The sequence below is a fragment of the Hemiscyllium ocellatum genome, chromosome 5 (assembly GCF_020745735.1).
Source record: "Hemiscyllium ocellatum isolate sHemOce1 chromosome 5, sHemOce1.pat.X.cur, whole genome shotgun sequence".
In the NCBI taxonomy this organism is placed as follows: domain Eukaryota; kingdom Metazoa; phylum Chordata; class Chondrichthyes; order Orectolobiformes; family Hemiscylliidae; genus Hemiscyllium; species Hemiscyllium ocellatum.
The window spans coordinates 139,670,489-139,696,705 of NC_083405.1; the positions used below are offsets into that span (position 1 = coordinate 139,670,489).

Consider the following 26,217-nt stretch of genomic DNA (forward strand, 5'->3'; position numbering starts at 1 on the left):
TCTAGCATCTCATCCTTGGTGATGGCCACCAGACTCAGCTCTGACCCCCCACTCTCTTGAATCTTTGGGATATTGCTCAGATCTTCCATCATAAAGACTGATGCAAGTACTCATTCAGTTCCTCAGGCATTTTCCAGCGATCCAATGTCCACTGTTGCCTCTCTTTTGGCCTTGCTATGTCAAAAGAAATTCTTGCAGTCTTCCTTGACATTACTGACTAGCTTACCCTCATATTTAATTTTCTTCCTCCTAATTTCTTGTTTTGTTGCCCTCTGTTGATCTTTGTAAGCTTCCCAATCCTCTGGGTTCCCACTGCCCTTCACCACATTATCTGCTTTCCCTTTTGTTTTTATGCTGACCCTGAACTTCCCTAGTCAGCCACGGTTGCCTCATCCTCCCTGTACCATGCTTCCTTTTCCTCGGGATGAATCCCTGCTGTGTCTCCTGAAGTACTCCCAGAAACTCCTGCCATTGCTGTTCCACTGTCTTTCCTGCTGGGCTCCTCTCCCAGTCAATTCTACCCAGCTCCTCCCTCATGCCTCTGGAGTTGTATTTATTCAGATAACATACCATTACCACTGATTCTATCTTCTCCCTCTCAAATTGCAGAGTAAATTTACATAGAACATAGAACATAGAAGGATACAGCGCAGTACAGGCCCTTCGGCCCTCGATGTTGCGCCGACCGAATCCTACCTAACCTATACTAGCCCAATAACTTCCAAATGCCTATCCAATGCCCGCTTAAATGACCATAAAGAAGGAGAGTTCACCACTGATACGGGCAGGGCATTCCATGAACTCACAACCCGCTGTGTGAAGAATCTACCCCTAACATCTGTTCTATACCTACCACCCCTTAATTTAAAGCTATGTCCCCTAGTAACACCTGACTCCATTAGCGGTAAAAGGTTCTTAGTATCTACCCTATCTAAACCCCTAATCATCTTATACACTTCTATCAGATCTCCCCTAAACCTTCTCTTCTCCAATGAGAACAGCCCCAAGTGCCTCAGCCTTTCCTCATAAGATTTTCCTACCATTCCAGGCAACATCCTGGTAAACCTCCTCTGCACTCGTTCTAAAGCTTCCACATCCTTCCTATAGTATGGCGACCAAAACTGCACACAATACTCCAGATGAGGCCTCACCAGAGTCTTATACAACTGCAACATGACCTCAGGACTCCGGAACTCAATTCCTCTGCCAATAAAGCCCAGTACACCATATGCCTTCCTCACAGCACTATTTACCTGGGTGGCAACTTTCAGAGATCTGTGTACATGGACACCAAGATCCCTCTGCTCATCCACACTACCAAGTAGCCTACCATTAGCCCAGTAATCCATCATCTTGTTATTCCTACCAAAGTGAACGACTTCGCACTTAGCTACATTGAATTCCATTTGCCACATTTCTGCCCAGCTCTGCAACTTATCTATATCCCGCTGTAACCTACCACTTCCTTCCTCACTATCCACAACTCCACCGACTTTTGTGTCATCCGCAAACTTGCTTACCCAGCTTTCAAGTCCTTCCTCTAGATCATTTATAAAGATAACAAAAAGCAATGGTCCCAAAACAGATCCTTGTGGTACACCGCTAGTAACTGCGCTCCAAGATGAACATAATCCATCAACTACTACCCTCTGTCTCCTTCCAGCCAGCCAATTCCTAATCCAAACCTCTTATGTATCCTCAATGCCATACCTCCGTAGTTTTAGCATTAGCCTACCATGGGGAACCTTATCGAATGCCTTACTAAAATCCATATACACAACATCTACTGCTTTACCCTCGTCCACTTCCTTAGTCACCTTCTCAAAGAACTCAATAAGGTTTGTGAGGCACGACCTGCCCTTCACAAAACCATGCTGGCTATCCCTGATCACGTTATTCCTACCCAGATGTTCATAAATCTTATCCCTTACCATTCTCTCTAAGACTTTGCCCACCACTGAAGTCAGACTTACTGGCCTATAGTTACTAGGGCTATCCCTACTCCCTTTCTTGAACAATGGGACCACATTCGCTATCCTCCAGTCCTCTGGTACTATTCCCGTTGACAATGACGACATAAAAATCCAGGCCAATGGCTCTGCTATCTCCTCCCTAGCTTCCCATAGGATCCTGGGGTAAATGCCATCAGGCCCAGGAGACTTACCTATATTCATCCTTTCCAATATTCCCAAAACCTCTTCCCTGCATATTTCCAGGGCATCCATTCTAATTATTTGTGATTCCATATTCACATCAGCAACAGTGTCCTGTTCCTGAGTGAATACTGATGAAAAGTACTGATTTAATGTTTCTCCAATCTCCTCCGCCTCCACACACAACTTCCCACTACTATCCTTGACTGGACCGATACCTACCCTAGTCATCCTTTTATTCTTGACATACCTATAGAAAGCCTTTGGGTTTTCCCTAATCCTGCCAGCTAAAGACTTTTCATGTCCCTTTCTCGCTTCTCTTAGCTCCCTCTTTAGCTCCTTCCTGGCTACCTTATAACTCTCAATCGCCCCTACTGAACCTTCAAGCCTCATCTTTACATATGCCGCCTTCTTCCCTTTCACAAGGGACTCCAATTCCTTACTAAACCACGGCTGCCTCACAAGGCCCTTTACACCATGCCTGACTGGTACATACCTATCGAGGACACGCAGTAGCTGCTCCTTGAACAATCCCCACATCTCATTAGTGTTCTTCTCTTGAAGCCTGTTTTTCCAATCCACACAACCTAAGTCATGCCTCACTGCATCATAATTTCCCTGCCCCCAGCTATAGCTCTTGCCCTGCGGCGCACGATTATCCCTCTCCATCACTAAAGTAAAAGTCACCGAGTTGTGGTCACTGTCCCCGAAGTGCTCACCTACCTCCAAGTCTAACACCTGGCCTGGTTCATTACCTAGAACCAAATCCAATATAGCCTCCCCTCTTGTTGGCCTGTCTACATATTGTGTCAGGAAACCCTCCTGCACACATTGTACAAACACCGACCCATCTAATGAACTCGAGCTATAGCTCTCCCAGTCAATATCTGGGAAGTTAAAGTCCCCCATAACAACCACCCTGCTACCTTCACTCTTTTCCTGAATCATCCTCGCAATATTATCCTCTACTTCTCTAGGACTATTAGGAGGCCTGTAGAAAACACCTAATAGGGTGACCTCACCTTTCCTATTTCTAACCTCAGCCCAAACTACCTCAGATGGCAAGTCCTCTTCCATCGTCCATTCCACTGCTGTGATACTGTCTTTGACAAGTAATGCCACGCCTCCCCCTTTTTTACCCCCATGTCTGATCCTACTAAAACATTTGAACCCTGGAACGTGCAACAGCCATTCTTGTCCCTGTTCTACCCACGTCTCTGTAATGGCCACAACATCGAAGTCCCAGGTACCAACCCACGCTGCAAGTTCACCTACCTTATTCCTTATACTTCTGGCATTGAAGTATACACACTTCAATCCACCTTTCTGGTTACAGGCACCCTCCTTAGAGATCGCTGCATTATTCCTAACCTCCCTACACTCAAGGTCCTGTACCCTAAAGCTACAGTCCTGGTTCCCATGCCCCCGCGGAGTTAGTTTAAACCCTCCCAAAGAGCACTAGCAAACCTCCCCCCAAGGATACTGGTGCCCCTCAGGTTCAAATTCAATCATATTATGATCACTGCTCCTTAAGGGTTCCTTTATCTTAAGCTCCCTTATCAAGTCTGCCTCATTGCACAGTGAGGCTCAGTGTTGTACTTTGTTTTGAAACGGTCAGCACCTTGCGATGTTTGATTATGGTTTGATTCTCAGTCCTCTGTCCTGTCACCATCAGACTGGGGAAAGCCACCCCCATGTGACCACATCATTACTGCAATTACATAGCCACCATTTACAGAACAACTGAAAGAATGTGTGTGTGTTTCTCTTAATTGCCCAGTGATCTGAAATTTGACTCCTCACTTTGAAAGGATTGATTTTATCGGGAGACTACCTTGCTCTGTGGTCTGTGTCCCTCTCACCAGCCCTGTTATGACCTCTTCACCCCCTCCCCTTCCCTCTGTACCCCTTACCCTCCCCACTCTGTGCCTCTCCCATCTGCACAACCCCCCTCCTCTCTGTCAGGCAGCCCCCTCTGTACATGTTCAGGAATGAATCATGTTGCACTCAGACCCAACCTCCCAGGACCTGTCTGAAACACAGTGGCTCCATGCTCAGTCTCTACCCCCAGTGAGGGCCTGTTCACAAATAAGTGTTTTTATCTTTCTTCATTCTCAGGGTGTGGGTGTCCCTGGCTAGACCAGCATTTACTGCCCATCCCTTACTGCCCAGAGGGCAACGAGGAGTCAACCACATTGCTGTGGGTCTGGAGTCACAGGTAGGCCAGTTTCCTTTCCTAAAGGACATTGCTGAACCAGATGGGTTCTTCTGACAATGGATTCATGATCATTAGACACTTAATCCCTGAGTTGTTTTTTATTGAATTCAAATTCCTCCATCTTCCATGACAGGACTCGACCCCAGGTCCCCAGAACATTATCTTGATTAATGTTTCTCGAAATGGAGATAAGGGAGCTTAAAGTAAAGGAACCTAGCTAGGTGGATAAAGAACTGGTTGAGCAACAGGACACAGAGCGTAGTAGTTGAAGGAAGTTTCTCAAAATGGAGAAAGGTGACCAGTGGTGTCCCACAGGGGTCAGTGCTGGGGCCTCTGTTGTTTGTAATATACATAAATGATCTGGAAGAGGGCACTGTTGGTCTGATCAGCAAGTTTGCAGATGACACGAAGATTGGTGGAGTAGCAGAAAGCATAGGGGACTGTCAGAGAATACAGGAGGCTATAGATAGACTGGAGAGCTGGGCAGAGAAGTGGCAGATGGAGTTCAATCCAGGCAAATGTGAGGTGATGCATTTTGGGAAGTCTAATTCTAGAGCAAACAAGTACAGTAAACAGAAGAGTCTTAGGAAAAGTTGATGGGCAGAGAGATCTTGGAGTTCAGGTCCATTGTACCCTGAAGGTTGCTGCACAGGTGGATAGAGTGGTCAAGAAGGCATATAGTATGCTTGCCTTCATCAGACGGGGTATTGAGTATAAGAGCTGGCAGGTCATGTTAATATTGTACAAGACTTTGGTTTGGCCGCTTTAAGAATACTGTGTACAATTCTGGTCACCACATTACCAAATGAATGTGGACACTTTGGAAAAGGTGCAGAGAAAGTTTACAAGGATGTTGCCTGGTATGGAAGGTGCGAGCTATGAAGAGAGATAGAATAGGTTAGGATTGTTTTCATTAGAAAAAAGGAGATTAAGGGAGAACCTGATTGAGGTTTACAAAATCATAAAGGGTATAGACAGGGTAGATAGAGATAAGCTTTTTCCCAGGGTGAGGGATTCACTAACAAGAGGTCACGCGTTCAAGGTGAGAGGTGAACAATTTAAGCAAGATATACGTAGCAAGTACCTCACACAGAGGGTGGTGGGTGCCTGGAACACGTTGCCAGCAGAGATGGTAGAGGCAGGCACAGGGAGATTCATTTAAGATGCATCTGGAGAGCTGCCTGAGTGGGTGGGGAGCAGAGGGACACAGATGCTGAGGAACTGGGCAACAGGTTTAGACAGGGGACTTGGATCAGCTCAGGCTGACCCCCTCCCCCGGTTGCTCTGATATAAATCTCTGAGCAAAGCCACCACTCACAGCCACGGTGAAAACCATCAGAAGGTGAGACACTGTTCCTGATCACTATTCCTGCAGCCTGGAACTGGGCACTGGTTGGGGAGCACTGGGCATTGGGTGGGGAGCACTGGGCACTGAGGAGAGAGCATTGTGCACTGGGGAGAGAGCATTGTGCACTGGGGAGAGAGCACTGGACACTGGGGAGAGGGCACTGGGCACTGGGTGCTGGGGATTGAGCAGTGTGATCAGGTTTTAGGGATTAGGTTTGGGTTTGAGGGTTAGGACTGGGATTGGGATTGGGATTGGAATTGCGGGTAGAGGATTGGGATTGGGGATTGGGGTTTGGAATTGGACACTGGGTGTGTTCTCGGAATGCCTGGAACCTCGAGACCCACATGGTACAGAACCATGTTCAACCAACAGCCCCCAGTGTAACATGCAGTCGAGAGCAATCTGAGCTTTACTCTGTATCTAACCCCGTGCTGTCCCTGTCTTGGGAGTGTTTGATGGGAGACAGTGTAGCGAGAACCTTACTCTATATCTGACCCCTATTTCACTGAGTCAGGAGCATTTGAGGGGGGAGACTGTAGAGGCAGCTTTACTCTGTAATACTCAGGGACAGTGTAGAAGGAGCTTCACTCTGTTACTGGGGGACAGTGTAGAGGCAGCTTCACTCTGTTACTGGTGGACAGTGTAGAAGGAGCTTTACGCTGTTACTGGGGGGACAGTGTAGAGGGAGCTTCATTCAGTTATTAGGGGACAGGGTAGAGAGAGCTTCACGCTGTTACCGGGGGACACATACTGTGTGCATGTGGGCGTGCGTGTGTGGGTGGGTGTGGGTATGGGTGGGGATGTGGGTGGGGGTGTGGGGGTATGGGGTGGGTGGGCGTGGGTGGGGGTAGGTGTGGGGGTCTGTGTGGGTGCATGTGTGTGTGGGTGTGTGTGTGTGGGTATGTGGGTGTGGAGGGGGTGTGGGGGTAGGGTTGTGCGTATGTGACTCGGTTACTGGGGGACAGTGTAGAGGGAGCTTCACTCGGTTACTGGGGGACAGTGTAGAGGGAGCTTCACTCTGTTACTGGGGGGACAGTGTAGAGGGAGATTCACTCTGTTACTGGGGGGACAGTGTAGAGGGAGCTTCAGTCTATTACTGGGGACAGTGTAGAGGGAGCTTCACTCTGTTACTGGGGGGACAGTGTAGAGGGAGCTTCAGTCTACTACTGGGGACAGTGTAGAGGGAGCTTCACTCTGTTACTGGGGGGACAGTGTAGAGGGAGCTTCAGTCTATTACTGGGGACAGTGTAGAGGGAGCTTCACTCTGTTACTGGGGGGACAGTGTAGAGGGAGCTTCAGTCTATTACTGGGGACAGTGTAGAGGGAGCTTCACTCTGTTACTGGTGGACAGTGTAGAGGGAGCTTTATGCTGTTACTGGGGGACAGTGTAGAGGGAGCTTCACTCAGTTATTAGGGGACAGGGTAGAGAGAGCTTCACGCTGTTACTGGTGGACACATACTGTGTGCGTGGGGGCGTGCGTGTGTGGGTGGGTGTGCGTGTGGGTGGGGGTGTGGGTAGGGGTTTGGGTAGGGGTTTGGGTGGGGGTGTGGGTAGGGGTGTGGGGTGGGGAGTCTGTGTGGGTGCGTGGGGGTGTGGGTGTGGGGCAATGTGGGTGTGTGTGTGGGTGTGGGTTTGTGGGTGTGGAGGGGGTGTGGGTGTGGGGTTGTGGGTGTGTGACTCGGTTACTGGGAGACAGTGTAGAGGGAGCTTCACTCGGTTACGGGGGGAACAGTGTAGAGGGAGCTTCACTCTGTTACTGGGGGGGACAGTGTAGAGGGAGCTTCACTCTGTTACTGGGGGGACAGTGTAGAGGGAGCTTGACTCGGTTACTGGGGGACAGTGTAGAGGGAGCTTCACTCTGTTACAGGGGGACAGTGTAGAGGGAGCCTCATTCTGTTAGTTGGTGACAGTGTAGAGGGAGCTTCACTCTGTTACTGGGGGGGATAGTGTAGAGGGAGCTTCACTCTGTTACTTGGGGGACAGTGTAGAGGGAGCCTCATTCTGTTAGTTGGTGATAGTGTAGAGGGAGCTTCACTCTGTTACTTGGGGGACAGTGTAGAGGGAGCTTCACGCTGTTACTGGGGGACACATACTGTGTGTGTGTGGGTGTGTGGGGGGGATGGGTGGGGGTGGGTGTGTGGGTGGGTGTGTATGGGGGGTGTGTGTGGGGGGTGTGGGTGTGAGTGGGTGTGAGTGGGGGTGTGGGTGCAGGTGGGTGTGTGAGTGTGGGGGTGTGGGTGTGGGTGGGGATGTGTGGAGATGTGGACGGTTTGGGTGTGGGGGTGTGGGGGTGGCGGTATGGGTATGTGTGGGGGTGTGGGTATGGGTCTGTGGGGGTGTGGGTGTGGGTCTGTGGGAGTGTGGGTCTGGGGGTGTGGGGGGGTGGGTATACGTGTGTGTGGGTGGGGGTGTAGGGGTGTGGGGGTCTGGAGGTGTGGGGGTGGGGGTGTGTGTGGGGGTGTGGAGGTGTGAGGGTGTGTGTAGCTGTGGGTGTGTGTTGGGGTGTGTGGGTGGGGGGTGTGGGTGGGGCGTGTGGGTAGGGGGGTGGGTGTGGTGGTGTGGGTGTGGGGGTGTGGGTGTGGGGGGTGTGGGGGGGCGGGGGTGAGGGTGCACGGGGGTGTGGGTGTGGCGGTGTGGGTGTGCGGGGGTGTTGGGGTAGGGGTGTGGGTGTGGGTATGGGGGGTGGATGTGGATATTTGGGGGTGTGGATGTGGGGGTGTGGGTAGGTGGGTATGGGTGTGGGTGGGTGTGGGTGTGGGGGTGTAGTGGGGTGGGGGTGGGTGTGTGTGGGGGTGTGTGGGTGGGGATGCATGAGTGGGGGGTGTGGGTGTGGGTGCGGGTGTGGGTATGGGGGGTGGGGGTGGTGGTATGGGTGTGTGTGTGTGCGCGGTGATGCGAGGGTGTGGGTGCGTGGGGGTGTGAGTGTGAAGGGGTGTGGGGGTGGGTGCGTGTGTGGGGTGTGGGTGTGTGGGGGTGTGGGTGAGGGGGGGGATGGGTGTGCTGGGGTGTGTGGGTGTGGGGGATGTGGGGGATGTGGGTGTGGAGCTGTGGTTGTCTGGGGGTGTGGGTGTGTGTGGGGCTGTGGGGTTGTGTGGGAGTGGGGGTGTGGTGGTGGGTGTGGGTGTGTGGGAGTGTGTGGGGTTGTGGAGGTGGGGGTGGGGGTGTGTGGAAGTGTGGGTGTAGGTGCGGGTGTGGGGGTGTGGGGGTGCGGGTGTTGGGGGTGTGTCTGGGTGTGGGGGTATGTGGGTGTGGATGTGGATGTGTGTGGGTGTGTGTGGGGGGGGTGTAGGTGTGGATGGGAGTGTGGAGGTGGGTGTGAGGGTGTGGGAGTGTGGGAGTGTGGGAGTGGGTGGGGATGTGGGGGGTTGTGGGGGTGTGGGTATGGGTGGGAGTGAGGGTGTGGGGGTGTGGTGTGGGGGTGTGTGGGAGTGTGGATGTGGGTTTGGGTGTGTGGGGGTGAGTGTGGGTGTGTGGGGGTGTGTGGGGGTGGGTGTGGGGATGTGGGTGTGTGGGGTTGGGTGTGTGGGGCTGTGGGGGTGGGGCTGTGGGTGCCTGTGTGTGTGGGGTTGAGGGTGGGGGTGTGGGTGGGGGCGTGGGTGGGGGCGTGGGTGGGGCTGGGGGTGGGGGTGTGTGGGGCTGGGGATGTGGGGGCGTGGGATGTGGAGGTGGGGGTGGGGGTGTGGGGGTGTGAGCGTGTGCGGGTGTGGAGTTGTGTGGGGCTGTGGGTGTTTGGGGTGTGTGGGGGTGTGCGGGGCTGTGGGTTTGTGGGGCTGTGGGGGTGTGGGAGTATGGGGGAGGGTGTGTGTGGGGCTGTGGGGTGTGGGAGTGTGGGGGAGGGTGTGTGTGGGGCTGTGGGGTGTGGGAGTGTGGGGGAGGGTGTGTGTGGGGGTGTGGGATGTGGGGGATGTGGGGTGTGGGGGGTTTGGCTGTGGGTGTGGGGATGTCGGGGTATTTGGAGCTGTGGTTGTCTGGGTGTGTGTGACTGTGGGGGTGTGGGAATGTGGGGGTGTGAGTGTGTGGGGCTGTGTGGGGGTGTGGAGGTGGGGGTGTGTGGAGGTGGGGGTGTGGAGGTGTGGGGGTGTGGGGGTGTGGAGGTGGGTGTGAGGGTGTGGGGGTGTGGGTGTGGGGGAGTGTGGGAGTGTGGGAGTGGGGGAGTGGGGGAGTGGGTGGGGATGTGGGGGACTGTGGGGGTGTGGGTGTGGGTGGGAGTGAGGGTGTGGGGGTGTAGGTGTGGGGGGTGGGTGTGGGGATGTGGGTGTGGGTGTGGGTGTGTGGGGGTGTGGGTGTGGGGTGTGGGGTGTGTGGGGGTGGGTGTGGGGATGTGGGGGGTGTGTGGGGGTGGGTGTGGGGATGTGGGTGTGTGGGGTTGGATGTGTGGGGCTGTGGGGATGGGGCTGTGGGTGCCTGGGTGTGTGGGGGTGAGGGTGGGGGCGTGAGTGGGGGCGTGGGTGGGGCTGGGGATGTGGGGGCGTGGGATGTGGAGGTGGGGGTGGGGGTGTGGGGGCGTGGGCGTGTGGGGGTGTGAGTGTGTGGGGCTGTGGGGGTGTGTGAGAGTGGGTGTGTGGGGGTGTGGAGGTGGGGGTGGGTGTGTGGGAGTGTGTGGGGTTGTGGAGGTGGGGGTGGGGGTGGGGGTGGAGGTGTGTGGAAGTGGGGACATGAGGGAGTGTGGAGGTGGGGGTGGGGGTGGGGCTGTGGGTGTGGGTGTGTGTGAGGCTGTGGGGTTTTGTGGGGGTGGGTTGTGGGATTGGTGAGGTGGGAGTGGGGGTGTGGGGGTGTGGAGGTATGTGGGGTTGTGGAGGGGTGTTGGGGTGGGGGTATGGGATGGAGGAGTGGGTGGCGCTATGGGCATGGGGCTATGGGCAGGGTTATGGGGGTGTGGGTGTGGGGGTGTGGGTGTGGGGGTGTGGGTGTGGGGGGGATTAGGGTGTGGGGGTGGTGGTATGGGTGTGGGTGTGGGTGTGTGGGTGGGTGTGTGGGGGTGAGGGGGTGTGTGGGTGTGGGTGTGTGTGGGGGTGTGTGGGTGTGGGTGTGGGTGTGTGTGGGTGCGTGTGGGCATAGGGGTGTGGTGGTGTGTGGGAGTGGCTGTGTGCGTTGATGTGGGGATGTGCAGGGATGTGGGGGTGTGGGTGTGGTTGTGGGGTTTTGGGGGTGTGTGGTGCTGTGGGTGTGTAGGGGTGTGAGCGTGTGGGGTATGTGGGGTGTATGTGGGTGTGTGTGGGTGAGTAGGGGTGTATGGGTGTGCGGGGGTGCGAGGGTGTGGGTGCGCGGGGGTGTGGGGGCGGGGTGTGTGGGGGGGAGGGGGTGTAGGGGTAGGAGTGTTGGTGTGGGTGTGGGGGCGCGGGTGTGTGTGGGTGGGTAGGGGTGTGTGGGGGTGTGTGTGTGTGTGGTTTTGGGGGTGTGGGGGTGTGTGCGGGAGTGTGGGTGTGGATGCGTGGGGTCATGGGTGTGGGGGTGTGAGTGTGGGGGTGTGAGGTGGGGGTGTGGGGGTGGGGGTGTGAGGGTGTGGGGGTGTGTGGGGTGTGGGTGTGGGTGTGGAGCCGAGGGGGTGTGGGAGTGTAGGGGTGGGGGTGTGGGGGTGTGGGATGTGGGGGATGTGGGTGTCTGGGGGTGTGGGGATGTCGGGGTGTTTGGAGCTGTGGGTGTCTGGGGTTGTGGGGGTGTGTGGGGTTGTGGGGGTGTGTGGGGTTGTGGGGGTGGGGGTGTGAGTGTGTGGGACTGTGTGGGGCTAAGCGGGGCTGTGGGAGTGGGTGTGCGAGGGTGTGGAGGTGGGGGTGGGTGTGTGGGAGTGTGTGGGGTTGTGGAGGTGGAGGTGGGGACGTGAGGGAGTATGGAGGTGGGGGTGGGGCTGTGGGTGTGGGTGTGTGTGAGGCTGTGGGGATGTGTGGGGGTGGGTTGTGGGATTGGTGAGGTGGGGGTGGGGGTGTGGGGGTGTGGAGGTGGGGGTGGGGGTATGTGGGGTTGTGGAGGGGTGTGGGGGAGTGGGTGGTGCTGCGGGTGTGGGGCTATGGGCAGGGTTGTGGGGGTGTGGGTGTGGGGGGTTGGGGGTGTGGGGGGATGTTATGGGTGTGGGGGTATTGGTGTGGGGGTATGGGTGTGGGTGGGTATGGGTGCTGGTGTGGGTGAGAGGGTGTGGGTGTGTGGGTGTGGGTGGGGTGGGTGTGTGGGTGTGGGTGTGAGGGTGTGGGTGTTTTTGTGAGGGTGTGGGTGGGGGTGTGAGGGTTGGGGGTGGGGGTGTGGGGGTGTGTACGGCGGTGTGTGTGGGGGTGTGTGCGGTGGGGCGTGTGGGGGCGTGTGGGCATAGGGGTGTGGTGGTGTGGGGGAGTGGCGGTGGTTGTGGGGTGGGGTTTTAGGGGTATGGGTGGGTAGGGGTGTGGGTGTGTGGGGTATGTGGGGTGTGTGGGGGTGGGTGGAGGTGTGCGTGGGTGTGCGGGGGTGCGGGTGCGCGGGGGTGTGGGTGTGTAGGGGTAGGAGTGTTGGTGTGGGTGTGGGTGTGCGGGGGTGTGTGGGGACGGGGTGTGGGGGGACGGGGGGTGTGGGGTTGTGGTGGGCGGGGGGGTGGGTGTGTGGGGGTTTGGGGGGGCGGTGGTGTGGGTGTGCAGGGGTGTGGGTGTGCAGGGGTGTGGGTGTGCAGGGGTAGGAGAGTGCAGGGGTAAGAGTGTGTAGGGGTAGGAGTGGGGGTGTGGGGGTGGGAGTGTGGGTGGGGGGGTGTGGGTGTGGGGGCGCAGGTGTGGGGGGTGTGCGGGTGGGGGTGTGCGTGGGTGTGCGGGGGTGCGGGTGCGCGGGGGTGTGGGTGTGTAGGGGTAGGAGTGTTGGTGTGGGTGTGGGTGTGCGGGGGTGTGTGGGGACGGGGTGTGGGGGGACGGGGGGTGTGGGGTTGTGGTGGGCGGGGGGGTGGGTGTGTGGGGGTTTGGGGGGGCGGTGGTGTGGGTGTGCAGGGGTGTGGGTGTGCAGGGGTAGGAGAGTGCAGGGGTAAGAGTGTGTAGGGGTAGGAGTGGGGGTGTGGGGGTGGGAGTGTGGGTGTGGGGGTGTGGGTGTGGGGGCGCAGGTGTGGGGGTGTGCGGGTGGGGGTGTGCGTGGGTGTGGGTGTGTAGGGGTAGGGGTGTGTAGGGGTAGGGGTGGGTAGGAGTAGGAGTGTTGGTGTGGGTGTGGGGGTGTGGGTGTGCGGGGGGGGTGTGGGGACGGGGGGTGTGGGTGTGCGGGGGGTGTGAGGGCGGGGGTGTGTGGGGACCGGGGGTGTGGGGGGGGGGCGCGGGTGTGGGTGTGTAGGGGTAGGAGTGTGGGTGCGGGTGCGGGGGTGGGGCTGTGGGGTGCGTGGGGCTGTGGGTGTGGGGGTGTGGATGTCGGGGTGTTTGGAGCTGTGGGTGTCTGGGGGTGTGGGGGTGTGGGAATGTGGGGGTGTGAGTGTGTGTGTGTTGTGGAGGTGGGGGTGGGGGTGTGGGGTTGTGGAGGTGGGGGTGTGGAGGTGTGGGGGTGTGGAGGTGGTGGTGGGGGCGTGAGTGGGGGTATGGGGCTGTGTGGTGCTCTGGGGTGTGTGGGAGTGGGTGTGCGGGGGTGGGTGTGTGGAGGTGGGGGTGGGTGTGTGCGAGTGTGTGGGTTTGTGGAGGTGGTGGTGAGGGTGGGGTTGTGGAGGTGGGGGTGTGGAGGTGTGGGGGTGTGGGGTGGGTGTGGGTGTGGGGGATTGGGGGTGTGGGGGGGTGATATGGGAGTGGGTGTATTGGTGTGGGGGTATAGGTGTGGGTGGGTATGGGTGTTGGTGTGGGTGAGAGGGTGTGGGTGTGTGGGTATGGGTGTGGGGTGTGGGTGTGGGTGGGGTGGGAGTGTGGGTGTGGGTGTGTGGGTATGGGTGTGGGGGTGTGGGTGTGGGTGTGGGTGGGAGTGTGGGTGTGGGAGTGGGTGGGTGTGTGGGTGGGTGTGGTTGGGCGTGTGGGGGCATAGGGGTGTGGTGGTGTGGGGGAGTGGCAGTGTGTGTGGATTGCGGGGATGTGGGGGTGTGGGTGCGTGGGGGTGGTTGGGGCTGGGGGTGGTTGTGGGGTGGGGTTTTAGGGGTGTGTGTGGGTGCGGGGGGTGGGTGCGGGTGTGTGGGGGTGTGTGGCGGCGTGGGGGTGGGGGGTGGGGGATGTGGGGGTGTGGGAGTGTGGGAGTATGGGGGGGTGAGGCTGTGGGGGTGCGTGGGGCTGTGGGTGTGGGGGTGTGGGTGTCTGGGGGTGTGTGGATGTCGGGGTGTTTGGAGCTGTGGGTGTCTGGGGGTGTGGGGGTGTGGGGGTGAGAGTGTGTGGGGCTGTGGGGGGGTGTGGGTTGTGGAGGTGGGAGTAGGGGTGTGGGGTTGTGGAGGTGAGGGTGTGGAGGTGGTGGTGGAGGCGTGAGTGGGGGTATGGGGCTGTGTGGTGCTGTGGGGTGTGTGGGAGTGGGTGTGCGGGGGTGGGTGTGTGGGAGTGTGTGGGGTTGTGGAGGTGGGGCTGAGGGTGGGGGTGTGCAGAGGTGGGGGTGTGGAGGTGTGGGTATGTGGGGGTGGGTGTGGGGGATTGGGGGTGTGGGGGGGTGATATGGGAGTGGGTGTATTGGTGTGGGGGTATAGGTGTGGGTGGGTATGGGTGTTGGTGTGGGTGAGAGGGTGTGGGTGTGTGGGTATGGGTGTGGGGGTGTGGGTGTGGGGGTGTGTGGGAGTGTGGGTGTGGGGACGTGTGGGTGTGGGTGTGTGTGTGGGTGGGTGCAGTTGGGCGTGTGGGGGCGTGTGGGGGCATAGGGGTGTGGTGGTGTGGGGGAGTGGCCGTGTGCGGATGTGGGGGTATGGGTGCGTGGGGGTGGTTGGGGGGTGGTTGGGGAGTGGGGGTGGTTGTGGGGTGGGGTTTTAGGGGTGTGTGGGGGTGTGGGGGTATGGGAGGGTAGGGGTGTGGGTGTGAAGGGGTGATGGGGTGTGTGTGGGTGTGGGTGCGCGGGGACGGGGGTGCGGGGGGGGTGGTGTGGGTGTGCAGGGGTAGCAGTGTTGGTGTGGGTGCGGGGGCGCGGGTGTGGGGGCGGGTGCAATTGTGCGAGTGTGAGAGTGTGGGTGTGGGTGCGAGAGTACGGGCGAGAGTGCGGGCGGCGGTGGGGGTGGGTGCGGTTGGGTGTGGGGGCATGTGGGTGCATGTGGGGGCGTGGGTGGGCATAGGGGTGTGGTGGTGTGGGGGAGTGGCAGTGCGCGGGGATGTGGGGGTGTGGGTGCGTGGGGGTGGTTGTGGGGTGGGGTTTTAGGGGTGCGTGGGGGTGTGGGTGTGTGGGGTATGTGGGGGGTGTGTGGGTGTGAGTGGGTGTGCGGGGGTGTGCATGGGTGTGCGGGGGTGCGGGTGTGTAGGGGTGTGGGTGTGAAGGGGTGTTGGGGGGTGTGTGGGTGTGTGGGTGTGGAGGTGTGGGTGTGCGGGTGTGTGGGTGCGATTGTGCGAGTATGCGAGTGGGGCTGTGGGTGTGTGCGCGTGTGGGTGTGGGGGTGTGGGTGTGCGGGTGTGTGGGTGCGATTGTGCGAGTATGCGAGTGTGGGTGTGGGGGTTGTGTGTGGGTGTGGGGGGTGTGGATGTGGGGGTGTGTGTGTGTGGGGTGAGTGTGGGGGTGTAGGTGTGGAGCTGTGTGGGGCTGTGGGGTGTGTGGGAGTGGGTGCGCGGGGGTGGGTGTGTGGAGGTACGGAGGTGGGGGTGGGGGTGTGTGGAGATGGGGGTGGGGGTATGTGGAGGTGGGGTGTGGCGGTGTGGGGGTGTGGAGGTGGGGGTGGGGACGTGAGCGAGTGTGGAGGTGGGGGTGGGGGTGGGGGTGTGAGGGTGGATGTGTGTGGGGAAGAGGGTGTGTGGGTGTGTGGGGGTGTGTGGGAGTGTGGGTGTGTGGGGGGAGCGGTGGTGTGGGTGTGCAGGGGTGGGGGTGTGCAGGGGTGGGGGTATGTAGGGGTAGGGGTGTTGGTGTGGGTTCGGGGGTGTGGGTGCGGGGTTGTGTGTGGGTGGGTGGGGGTGTGGGTGTGTGTGGGGGTGTGCGTTTGTGGGGGTGTGCGGGGGGGTGCGGGGGCATGGGTGTGGATGCGTGGGATTGTGGGTGTGTGGGTGTGGGGGTGTGAGAGTGGGGGTGTGAGTGTGGGGATGTGAGTGTGGGTGGGGCAGTGGGGGTGTGGGGGTGTGTGGGCTGTGGATGTGGGGCTGTGGGTGTGTGCGCGTGTGGGTGTGGGGGTGTGGGTGTGCGGGTGTGTGGGTGCGATTGTGCGAGTATGCGAGTGTGGGTGTGGGGGTTGTGTGTGGGTGTGGGGGGTGTGGATGTGGGTGTGTGTGTGTGTGTGGGGTGAGTGTGGGGGTGTAGGTGTGGAGCTGTGTGGGGCTGTGGGGTGTGTGGGAGTGGGTGCGCGGGGGGTGGGTGTGTGGAGGTACGGAGGTGGGGGTGGGGGTGTGTGGAGGTACGGAGGTGGGGGTGGGGCTGTGTGGAGGTGGGGGTGGGGACGTGAGCGAGTGTGGAGGTGGGGGTGGGGGTGTGGGGGTGTGTGTGTGAGGCTGTGGGGGTGTGTGGGGGTGGGGTGGGGGTGGGGTGAGGGTGGGGGTCTGGGGGTGTGGAGGTGTGGGGGTGTGGAGGTGGGGGTGTGGGTATGTGGTGTTGTGGAGGGTTGTGGGGGTGGGGGTATGGGATGGGGGAGTGTGTGGCGCTATGGGCATGGGGCTACGGGCAGGGTTGTGGGTGTGGGGGGTGGGGATGTGGGTGTGGGGGTATGGGTGTGGGTGTGGGTGAGCGGGTGTGGGTGTGGGAGTGATGGTGTGTGGGTATGGGTGTGGGGGTGTGAGTATGGGGGTGGGGGTGTGGCTGTGGGGATGTGGGTGTGTGGGGGGGTGTGTGTGGGTGGGTGTGCGCGTGTGAGTGTGTGTGTGCGGGTGTGGGTGAGTGTGGGGGAGTGGCGGTGTGCGGGGATGTGGGGATGTGTGGGGATGTGTGGGTGTGGGGGGTGTGTTGGGGGTGTGTGGGGGATGTGGGGTGTGTGGATGTGGGTGTGTGGAGGTGTGTGCGTGTGGGTTGGGGGTGTGGGTGTAGGTATGGGGGATGTGACTGTGGGTGGGGGTGGTGGTGGGTGGGGGTAGGGGTGTGGGTGTTGGGTGTGAGTGTGGGGTGTGGGTGTGGCCACGTGGGGATGTGGGGGTATGGGTGTGGGGGGGGGTGTGGGTGTGGGGGTGTGGGTGTGTGGGTGAGGGTGTGCGGGGGTGTGGGTGTGCAGGGGTGTGGGTGTGGATGCGGGGGGGTGGGTTTGGTGGTGTGGGGGGGGGTGTGGGGCTGTGGGTGTGTGTGGGTGTGCGGGTCTGGGTGTGGGTGTGTGGGGGTGTGGGTGTGCGTGGGTGTGGGTGTAGATGCGGGGGGGTGGGGGTGTGGGGGTGTGTGGGTGTGTGGGGGTGCAGGTGTGTGGAGGTGTGTGGGGGTGTGGGTGTGGGTGTGGGTGTGTGTGGGTGTGGGTGTGTGTGGGCATGTGTGGGCGTGGGTGTGTGGGTGTGTGTGGGTGTGTGTGGGTATGCATGGGGGTAGGGTTGTGAGCTTGTGTGGGGGTGTGGGTATGGAGGTGTGTGTGGGTGGGTGTCGGTGTGTGTGTGGGTGTAGGGGGGGTGTAGAGGTGAACAGTTTAAGGGGGATACACACGGTAAGTACCTTATACAGAGGGTGGTGGGTGTCTGGAACACGTTGCCAGCAGCGATGGTAGAGGCAGGCACAGGGAGATTCATTTAAGATGCGTCAGGACAGATGCCTGAGTGGGTGGGGAGCAGAGGGATACAGATGCTTAGGAATTGGGCGACAGGTTCAGACAGGGGACTTGGATCAGCTCAGGCTTGGAGGGCCGAAGGGCCAGCTCCTGGGCTGTACATTTTCTTTGTTCTTTCTTCTTTAACTCAGCAAGAATAGCAAGAGGCCATTGCCTCCAAACATTTCTTACTCATGCATATATCCAAATATCTTTTAAATGTTGTAACTGTACCCGCATCCACATGTGAACCACACGGAGTCTAAAATAAATTATCCCAATATCCTTTTTATACCTTTCTTCCCTCACCTTAAAAATATGCCGCCTGGTTTTAAAATATCCACTCGACAGAAAAGACATCTGCCATTCACTTTATCGATGACCCCTCATTATTTTATAAACCTGTATAAAGTCACCTCTCAAGTCACCTTTGCCCCAGTGAAAGCAGCTCCAGCCGATCCAGCCTCTCCTGGTAACGCAAGCCCTCACTTCCCAGCAACATCCTGGTAAATTGCTTCTGAACTCTTTCTGAAAAAAGGCGAGGCAGTGGCAGTCTGGAGACTGGACCTCTATGTTGCAGAGGCTGAACAGCAAGTCTTTGACACCACGTCCTAACTCCCCCTTGACTGCGACCCCACCCTGACCCATCAGACCAAAATCACTCACACTGTCCGAGCACTCATCACCTCCGGTGATTTTCCCTCCATTGCCTCCAAACACATAGTTCACCACCCCCGCACTGCCCAGTTCTACCGGTACCCCAAGATCTACAAGCCCAACTACCCCGGCTGACCCATTGTCTTTGCATGTTTCTACCCCTCGGAACTCATCTCATCCCACTTCGACTCCATCCTCTGCCCTGTAGTTCAGGCACCTCTAACATACATCCGTGACATCAACCACATCCTCCATTTCTTCAGTAACTTTCAGTTCCCTGGTCCCCAGCACTTTATCTTCACTATGGATGTGCAGTCCTTATACACATCCATACCCCACAAGGATGACCTCCAGGCCCTCCGCTTCTTCATCTCCAACAGACCCATCCAGTCCCCCTCCACCAATACCCTCCTCCATTTCTCCAAACTGGTCCTCACCTTTAATAACTTTTTCTTTAACTCCTTCCATTTCCTCCAAATCCAGGGGGTGACCATGGGAACCCGGATGGGCCCCAGCTATGCCTGCCTCTTTGTTGGTTATGTCAAACAGTCCATCTTCTGTAGTTACACCAGCACCACTCCCCACCTCTTCCTCCGTTACATTGATGACTGCATTGGCGCCAAATCGTGCTCCCATGAGGAGGTTGAACAGTTCATTAACTTCACCAGTACACTCCAGCCTGACCTTAGATTCACCTGGACTATCTCTGACACCTCCCTCCCCTTCCTAGACCTCTGCATCTCCATCAACGATGACCAACTCAACACTGACATTTTTTTTTACAAATCCACTGACACCCATAGCAACCTGGATTACACCTCCCCACACCCTGCCTCCTGAAAAAATGCTATCCTGTATTCCCAATTCCTCTGACTCCGCCACATCTGCTCCCAGGAGGACAAGTTCCACCACAGAACACACCAGATGGCCCCATCTTTAAAGACCACAATTTCCCTTCCCATGTAGTTGAAGATGCCCTCCAACGGATCTCATCCATGTCCCGCACCTCTGCCCTCGAACCCCACCCCTCCAACCACGTCCAGATATCCCATCCTGCTGGTGGGGTCCTCACCTTCCACCCCACCAACCTCTGCATAAACCGTATCATCCACCAACATTTCCGCCACCTATAAGCGGACCCCACCAGCAGGGATATATTTCCCTCCCCACCCCTAACCACTTTCCGCAAAGACAGTTCCCTCCGCGACTACCTGGTCAGGTCCATGCCCCCTAAACACCTACCCTCCCCTCCTGGCACTTTCCCTGTCACCTCAGGAATTGCAAAACCTGTACCCCCACCTCAGCCCTCACCCCCATCCAAGGCCCCAAAGAGGTCTTCCACGTCCATCAAAGTTTCACCACTGCACCCACCAATGTCATTTATTGTATCCGTTGCTCCCAATGTAGTCTCCTCTACATCGGGGAGACTGGACGCTTTCTTGCAGAGCGCTTCAGAGAACATCTCCAGGACATCCGCACCAATCAACACCACTGCCCAGTGATCGAACATTTCAGCTCACCCTCCCACTCTGCCGAGGACATACAGGTCCTGGGCCTCCTCCATCGCCACTGCCTCATCAACCGATGCCTAGAGGAAGAACGCCTCATCTTTTGTCTCAGAACCTTTCAATCCCAGTGCATCATTGTGGGCTTTACCAGTTCCCTCATTTCCCCTTTCCCCACCTTACCCTAGTTCCAACTTTCCAGCTCAGCACTGTCCTCATGACGTGTCCCACCTGTCAATCTCCCTTCCACCTATCTGGTCCACCCTCCTCTCCAACTTATCACCTTTAGCCCCACCTCCATCACCTGTTGCATTTTAACTACTTTCTCCCCAGCCCCACCCTTCTCCCATTTATCCCTCCAGCCCTGAGGCTCATTCCTGATGAAGGGCTTTTGCCCCTCGGATGCTGCCTGACGGCTGTGCTTTTCCAGCACCCCACTCTTGACTCTGATCTTCAGCATCTGCAATCCTCACTTTCTCCTGCCAGTCCACCTTACTTAGACAAATAAACAACAGCAACACATTTACTTAAAAAGGAAAGGAGACAAAATATCACTAACTCTAGGCCAATTGGTTTGGTAAATGTTATTGGCAAAACATTAGAATCTATTATAAGAGAGCATTTAGAAAAACATAGATGGCTAATGTTACTTCAATATTCAAAACGGGAAGCAGACTCATAGAGATGTACAGCACGGAAACGCATCTTTTGGTCCAACCCGTCCATGCCGTCCAGATATCCCAACCTAATCTAGTCCCACCTGCCAGCACCCGGCCCATATCCTTCCAAACCTTTCCTATTCATATACCCATCCAAATGCCTCTTAAATGTTGCAATTGTACCAGCCTCCACCACTTCCTCTGGCAGCTCATTCCATCCACGTACCACCCTCGGAGTGAAAAAGTTACCCCTTAGGTCTCTTTTATACGTTTCCCATCTCACCCTAAATCTATGCCCCCTAGCTTTGGACTCCCCCAGCCCTGGGAAAAGACTGTCTATTTTTCCGATCCATGCACCTCATGATTTTATAAACCTCTATAAGGTCACCCCTCAGCCTCCAATGCTCCAGGGAAAACAGTCCCAGCCTGTTCAGCCTCTCCCTATAGCTCAAATCCTCCAACCCTGGCAATATACTTGTAAATCTTTTCTGAACCTTTTCAGGTTTCACAACATTTTTCTGATAGGACGGAGACCAGAATTGCACGCAATATTCCAACAGTGGCCTAACCAATGTCCTGTACAGCCGCAACATGACCTCCCAACTCCTGTACTCAATACTCTGACCAATAAAGGAAAAGCATACCAAACGCCTTCTTCACTATCTTATCTACCTACGACTCCACTTTCAAGGAGCTATGAACCTGCACTCCAAAGTCTCTTTGTTCAGCAACACTCCCTAGGACCTTACCATTAAGTGTATAAGTCCTGCTAAGATTTGCTTTCCCAAAATGCAGCACCTCACATTTATCTAAATTAAACTCCATCTGCCACTTCTCAGCCCATTGGCCCATCTGGTCAAGATCCTGTTGTAATCTGAGGTAACCTTCTTTGTTGTCCACTACACCTCCAATTTTGGTGTCATTTGCAAACTTACTAACTGTACCTCTTATGCTCACATCCAAATCATTTATATAAATGATGAAAACTAGAGGGCCCAGTACCGATCCTTGTGGCACTCCACTGGTCACAGGCCTCCAGTCTGAAAAACAACCCTCCACCACCACTCTCTGTCTTCTATCTTTGAGCCAGTTCTGTACCCAAATGGCTAGTTCTCCCTGTATTCCATGAGGTCTAACTTTGCTAACCAGTCTCCCATGGGGACCTTGTCAAATGCCTTACTGAAGTCCATATAGATCACATCTATCCTTCTGCCCTTATCAATCCTCTTTGTTATTTCTTCAAAAACTCAATCAAGTTTGTGAGACATGATTTCCCCATGCACAAAGCCATGTTGACTGTCCCTAATCAGTCCTTGCATTTCCAAATACATGTACATCCTGTCCCTCAGGATTCCCTCCAATAACTTGCCCACCACCGAGGTCAGGTTCACCGGTTTATGGTTCCCTGGCTTGTCCTTACCACTCTTCTTAAACATTAGCCAACCTCCAGTCTTCTGGCACCTCACCTGTGACTATCAATGATACAAATATCTCAGTAAGAGGCCTAGCAATCACTTCCCTAGCTTCCCACAGAGTTCTAGGGTGCACCTGATCAGGCCTCGAGGATTTATCCACCTTTATGCAATTCAAGACATCCAGCACTTTTTCGTCTGCCAAAGCTGAGAGGATGTTTCCCTCAAGTGAGAGTCCAGAACCAGAGGATACTGTTTTAGAAAAAATGGGCACTAATTTAAGGCACGAGAAGGAATTTTCTCTCTGAGAGTTCTGGGTCTTTGGAACTCCTTGCCACAGAAAGCTGCAGGACCAGTGTATATTTAAGGCTGAGGTAGATAGATTTTTTGGGGGGGGACTGAAGGGTTACAGGGAAAGTGCAGGAATGTTGGATCAGCTATGATCCTATTGAACGGCACAGCAGGGTCAAGGGGCTGAATGGTCTCCTCAGAGAGCTAGGTGAAAGTGAGCACTGCAGATGCTGGAGTTCAGAGCTGAAAAATGCGTTGCTGGAAAAGCGCAGCAGGTCAGGCAGGTCCAAAGAGCAGGAGAATCGATGTTTCGGGCATAAGCCCTTCTTCAGGAATTCCTGAAGAGAGCTTCAGTGCAGAGGGATTTGGGTGTCCTTTTGCATCAATCATAGAAAACTAGGATTCAGCTTCAGCAGGTAATAAGGAAGGCCAGAAATGTTGCCATTTATTGTAAAAGGAATGGAGTGTGTAAGTAGGGAAGTGTTGCTGCAATGTACATGGTATTAGTGAGACTGCACCTGAAGCATTGTGGAGAGTTTGGTCCCTTTATTTGAGGAACATTGGAGGCAGTTCAGAGAAGGGTCACGAGATTGATTCCAGACGTCAGGGGTTTCCAGGCATGCAGAGAGATTGAGCAGTTTAGGCCCGTTCTCTCTGGAGTTTAGAAGAATGAGAGGCGATCTCACTGAGGTCTATAAGGGATTGACAAAGGGGATTGACAAAGTCGCTGCAGAGAGGATATTTCCTCACATGGCTATCTAGAATATGAGGTGATAGCTTTAGGATAAGGGGTAGCAGATTTAAAACTGAGATAGGGAGGAATTACTTTGCTCAAAGGGTCATGATTCTGTGGAATTCCCTCCCCCCGAGTGCGGTGGATGCTGGGACCTTGGTAAATTTAAGGAGGGGACAGATAATTTTTTATTTATTAATGGGTTGTATGGTTATGGAGAGCAGGCAGGAAAGTGAAGTTGAGGCTGAGAATGAAGTCAGCTGTGTTCATTTAAAAGGTGGAGCAGATTCAAGGGGCTGAATGGCCCATTGTGCTCCCAGTTCTTAAGGTCTTCACTCTCCCTGATGCATTGTGGAGTCATAAATAAACTTTAATCCTTTCTTTTCAGGGACAACTGAAGGAAACGACCATCCAAATACAGTGCTCAGCCCATCAGTATGGCAGGAACAGCAGTAGATTCCCTAGAACTGGCAAAAGCCAGCACCGAGGTTGCAACTGCAATGGTTGCAGTGAGAAATGCAATGTCAGTTGTTGAGAGTTTAGGAAAATTCGCCTCTGCTGCTGGAGCAGTAGGAGCTGTTTTTGGTGTAGCAGCAGCAATTGTTAAACTTGCTATGGGTAATGTGGAGAGTGCGGAGCTGAGATATATGAAGGAGCAGTTCCAGATAGTCAGGAACCAGCTGGATGTCATTTCAGGTCAGATTCAGCAAGTGCTTCAGGCTATTGAACAAAGTACAGTTAATAATCAGTACTTCCCCATTGAGGAGAATCTGAGAAACCAATTCAGGAAGTACATGGACATCCTGAACACAAAACCGGAATACCGGGAGAAGGAGAAAGAAGAATTCCTCACACACTTCGATGTGACTAAAGGTGACCAGAACCTTCACACTCTCTATGATGCTGTGATGGGGTATTCTGCCATCTTTGGCAAACCCATTCTGGAAACTGCCATGGAATATGACCAGAGGAACCGGCGTCTGATGGAGGGGCTCTGCTGCCGCCTCAAAGAGCTCTTCTGCATTGGCCTGATTGCCCTGGTGGGTCACTCCGCTATCACTGGGACTGATGTAGAGGCATTAAAGAGAGAGTGGAATGAGAAAATGGACAAAGTAGAGAATAAAATGAAATCCATGATAGATCGGTGCATCAATGAGTTTGCTGAGCAGGCAGAAATAGATGTTGAGAAAATGATAAATGAAAAGGGTGGAAGAAATAACTGTGAATGTGTAAGTTACATTCTCAATGGTTTATCAAAGAAATATGACTGGGTTAAATGGTCTGTACGGGTCTATAACCCTGTCAGTGGGTTTGACAATCACTGTGTCATTGGCCCCAATCGGTTTCACTTTTTCAGACACAATGGGGTTAATGCTGTTGTCTCCTATGCAATTGATCCAAAACCAATTAATGAAAGTCACATAAAGCAGTTAATGGAGGGGAAAGATGGCTGGTCTGATGCAATAAAGGTTGCTGAACATGTGGACAAACACCTTCCCTCTGGGCATGTTGTACATGTAGTGAGACGCTACAAGGGTCTGTGGTACCACAGTAACATTCCTGCAAGTTGTCATTTCTGGGAAAATTACTCTGGTGTCACTCTGTGTGTCCATTCCACATAAACATCCTCCTGAGTTTTCCAGTTCCTCCTCCCCTGAGTTGGTGCTGCTGTGCTTCAGGGCATGAGGTTTTGATTTTTGGATACATTACTCTATCATTGCTTTCTTGTGGAATGATGATCAATGAAATCTTCAATCAATTCTCTGAAGTTTGATTACGTATTTGACCACTTATCTCTCCCCGACTATGATATACCCATCAGCAAGTTTGTCCCTTTTGTGTAATTGGTAAAAAGCTATATTCATTTGATGATTTCTCCAAGATGGCGTTCCCTCCTTATTGTAATAATTGATTCTTTGATCAATATTGTGAAACCTCTTTTCTCTTCCATCCCTCTCTCTATCTCACCTGAATGCCCAATAATGTTAGGCTGCTAGTCATGCCTATCTTTCAGACAAGGCTCAGTTACAGCTATGATATCATACTCCTGCAAGGAGCATGCTCCTGTGTCTGTTCAGATCTAACCCATCCAACTTATTCAGGGCCCACCGTCTCTAGAATTGAAAGCTTGGTTTCCTGCACCATCTCTCCAGTGACACATTGATCTACTCTACCCTTCCATTCTCATACTCTCTACTCCATGACACTAAGAAACACCCAGAGGTTGCTATCTTTAAAGGTCTGCCTTTCAATTTCCAACCTAACTCCCTATGTCTGCTTGCAGGACCTCATTTCTCTTTCTCCCTCTGATCACTGGTCCCAACATGGACCATCAATTCCAGCTGATCACTGTTCCCCCTCCCAGTGCCTTTCAGTTATTACATGACACATCAGGCTCTGGCACCCAGGAGGCAACACATTGATCCATCACAGCTTTCATATGCCCTCACAAGTGACTCCCCGGTCACTACCGTCCTTCCACACTTCTTCCTCCTTCACCCTCAACCTGAGTATCTGGAACACCCACAATGCCATGGCATTGGCTCTAGCTGGGCTCCACAAATGAACCATCAATTTGGTTTGCAATTGACCTACATTTGGGGAATTCCCTCTTGACCTGCCTGGTCCCCTTCTTCTGTCTGGCAGTCGCCCATTCACCCTGTCCTGACATTTCCTTAAGCTGGGGGTTTGGGGGGGTGGGGGGGGGGGGGAAGGGTTGAGGAGGAGGGGTGACCACATCCTGAAATGCATTACCCACAATTCTTCCACCTGGTGAATGCCCCATCCTCCACCCGGCTACTCCGGTATCCAAAGCCCAGGCTCACACTGCTCCAGTCAGAGGCACTGCGTGTACATACTCAGCCAAAGTACAGGGAGCATTTCGGATTTCAGGAATGGGATAACCATGAACCTCGACTCCCCAGTCGTACCTTAACAGAATAGAAAATCTTCCCTTTAATTTACACTTACACTTTCTGAAGTATTGACCAGACAAATGCTATTCCTGTTTCTGCTCCAGTCCCACTCAGGTCCACGATCGGACTCTCGGCTCCTCACCCCTTCCCCTCAGTGACACTGACTGTCACAGCGTCCCACCCCCTCCCCTCAGTGACACTGACTGTCACAGAATCCCCACCCCCTCCCCTCAGTGACACCGTCACAGGGTCCCCACCCCCTCCCCTCAGTGACACCATCACAGGGTCCCCACCCTGTCCTCTCAGTTACACCATCACAGGGTCCCCACCCCCTCCTCTCAGAGACACTGACTGTCACAGGGTTCCCACCCCTTCCTCTCAGAGACACTGTCACAGGGACCCCACCCTGTCCTCTCAGTTACACCATCACAGGGTCCCCACCCCCTCCTCTCAGAGACACTGACTGTCACAGGGTTCCCACCCCTTCCTCTCAGAGACACTGTCACAGGGACCCCACCCTGTCCTCTCAGTTACACCATCACAGGGTTCCCACCCCTTCCTCTCAGTGACACTGACTGTCACAGGGTTCCCACCCCTTCCTCT

General features: G+C 55.3%; 1 protein-coding gene across 6 annotated transcripts in view; it reads left to right on the top strand.

Moving 5' to 3' along the window:
* The window catches only part of LOC132815900 (protein rapunzel-like), a 74,569-nt gene extending 49,190 nt beyond the window's left edge, over positions 1 to 25,379 (top strand). For 4 of the 6 annotated variants that reach the window (XM_060825266.1, XM_060825265.1, XM_060825263.1 and 1 more), the window contains 2 exons: positions 4,272 to 4,371; positions 23,088 to 25,379. In XM_060825266.1, coding sequence (XP_060681249.1) covers positions 23,137 to 24,321 — 1,185 coding nt within the window. In that variant the 5' untranslated portion in view covers positions 4,272 to 4,371; positions 23,088 to 23,136 and the 3' untranslated portion in view covers positions 24,322 to 25,379. The remainder of the gene's footprint in view (positions 1 to 4,271; positions 4,372 to 23,087) is intronic. The other 2 variants (XM_060825268.1, XM_060825267.1) reach the window with 1 other exon arrangement.
* Positions 25,380 to 26,217: the final 838 nt, after the last annotated feature.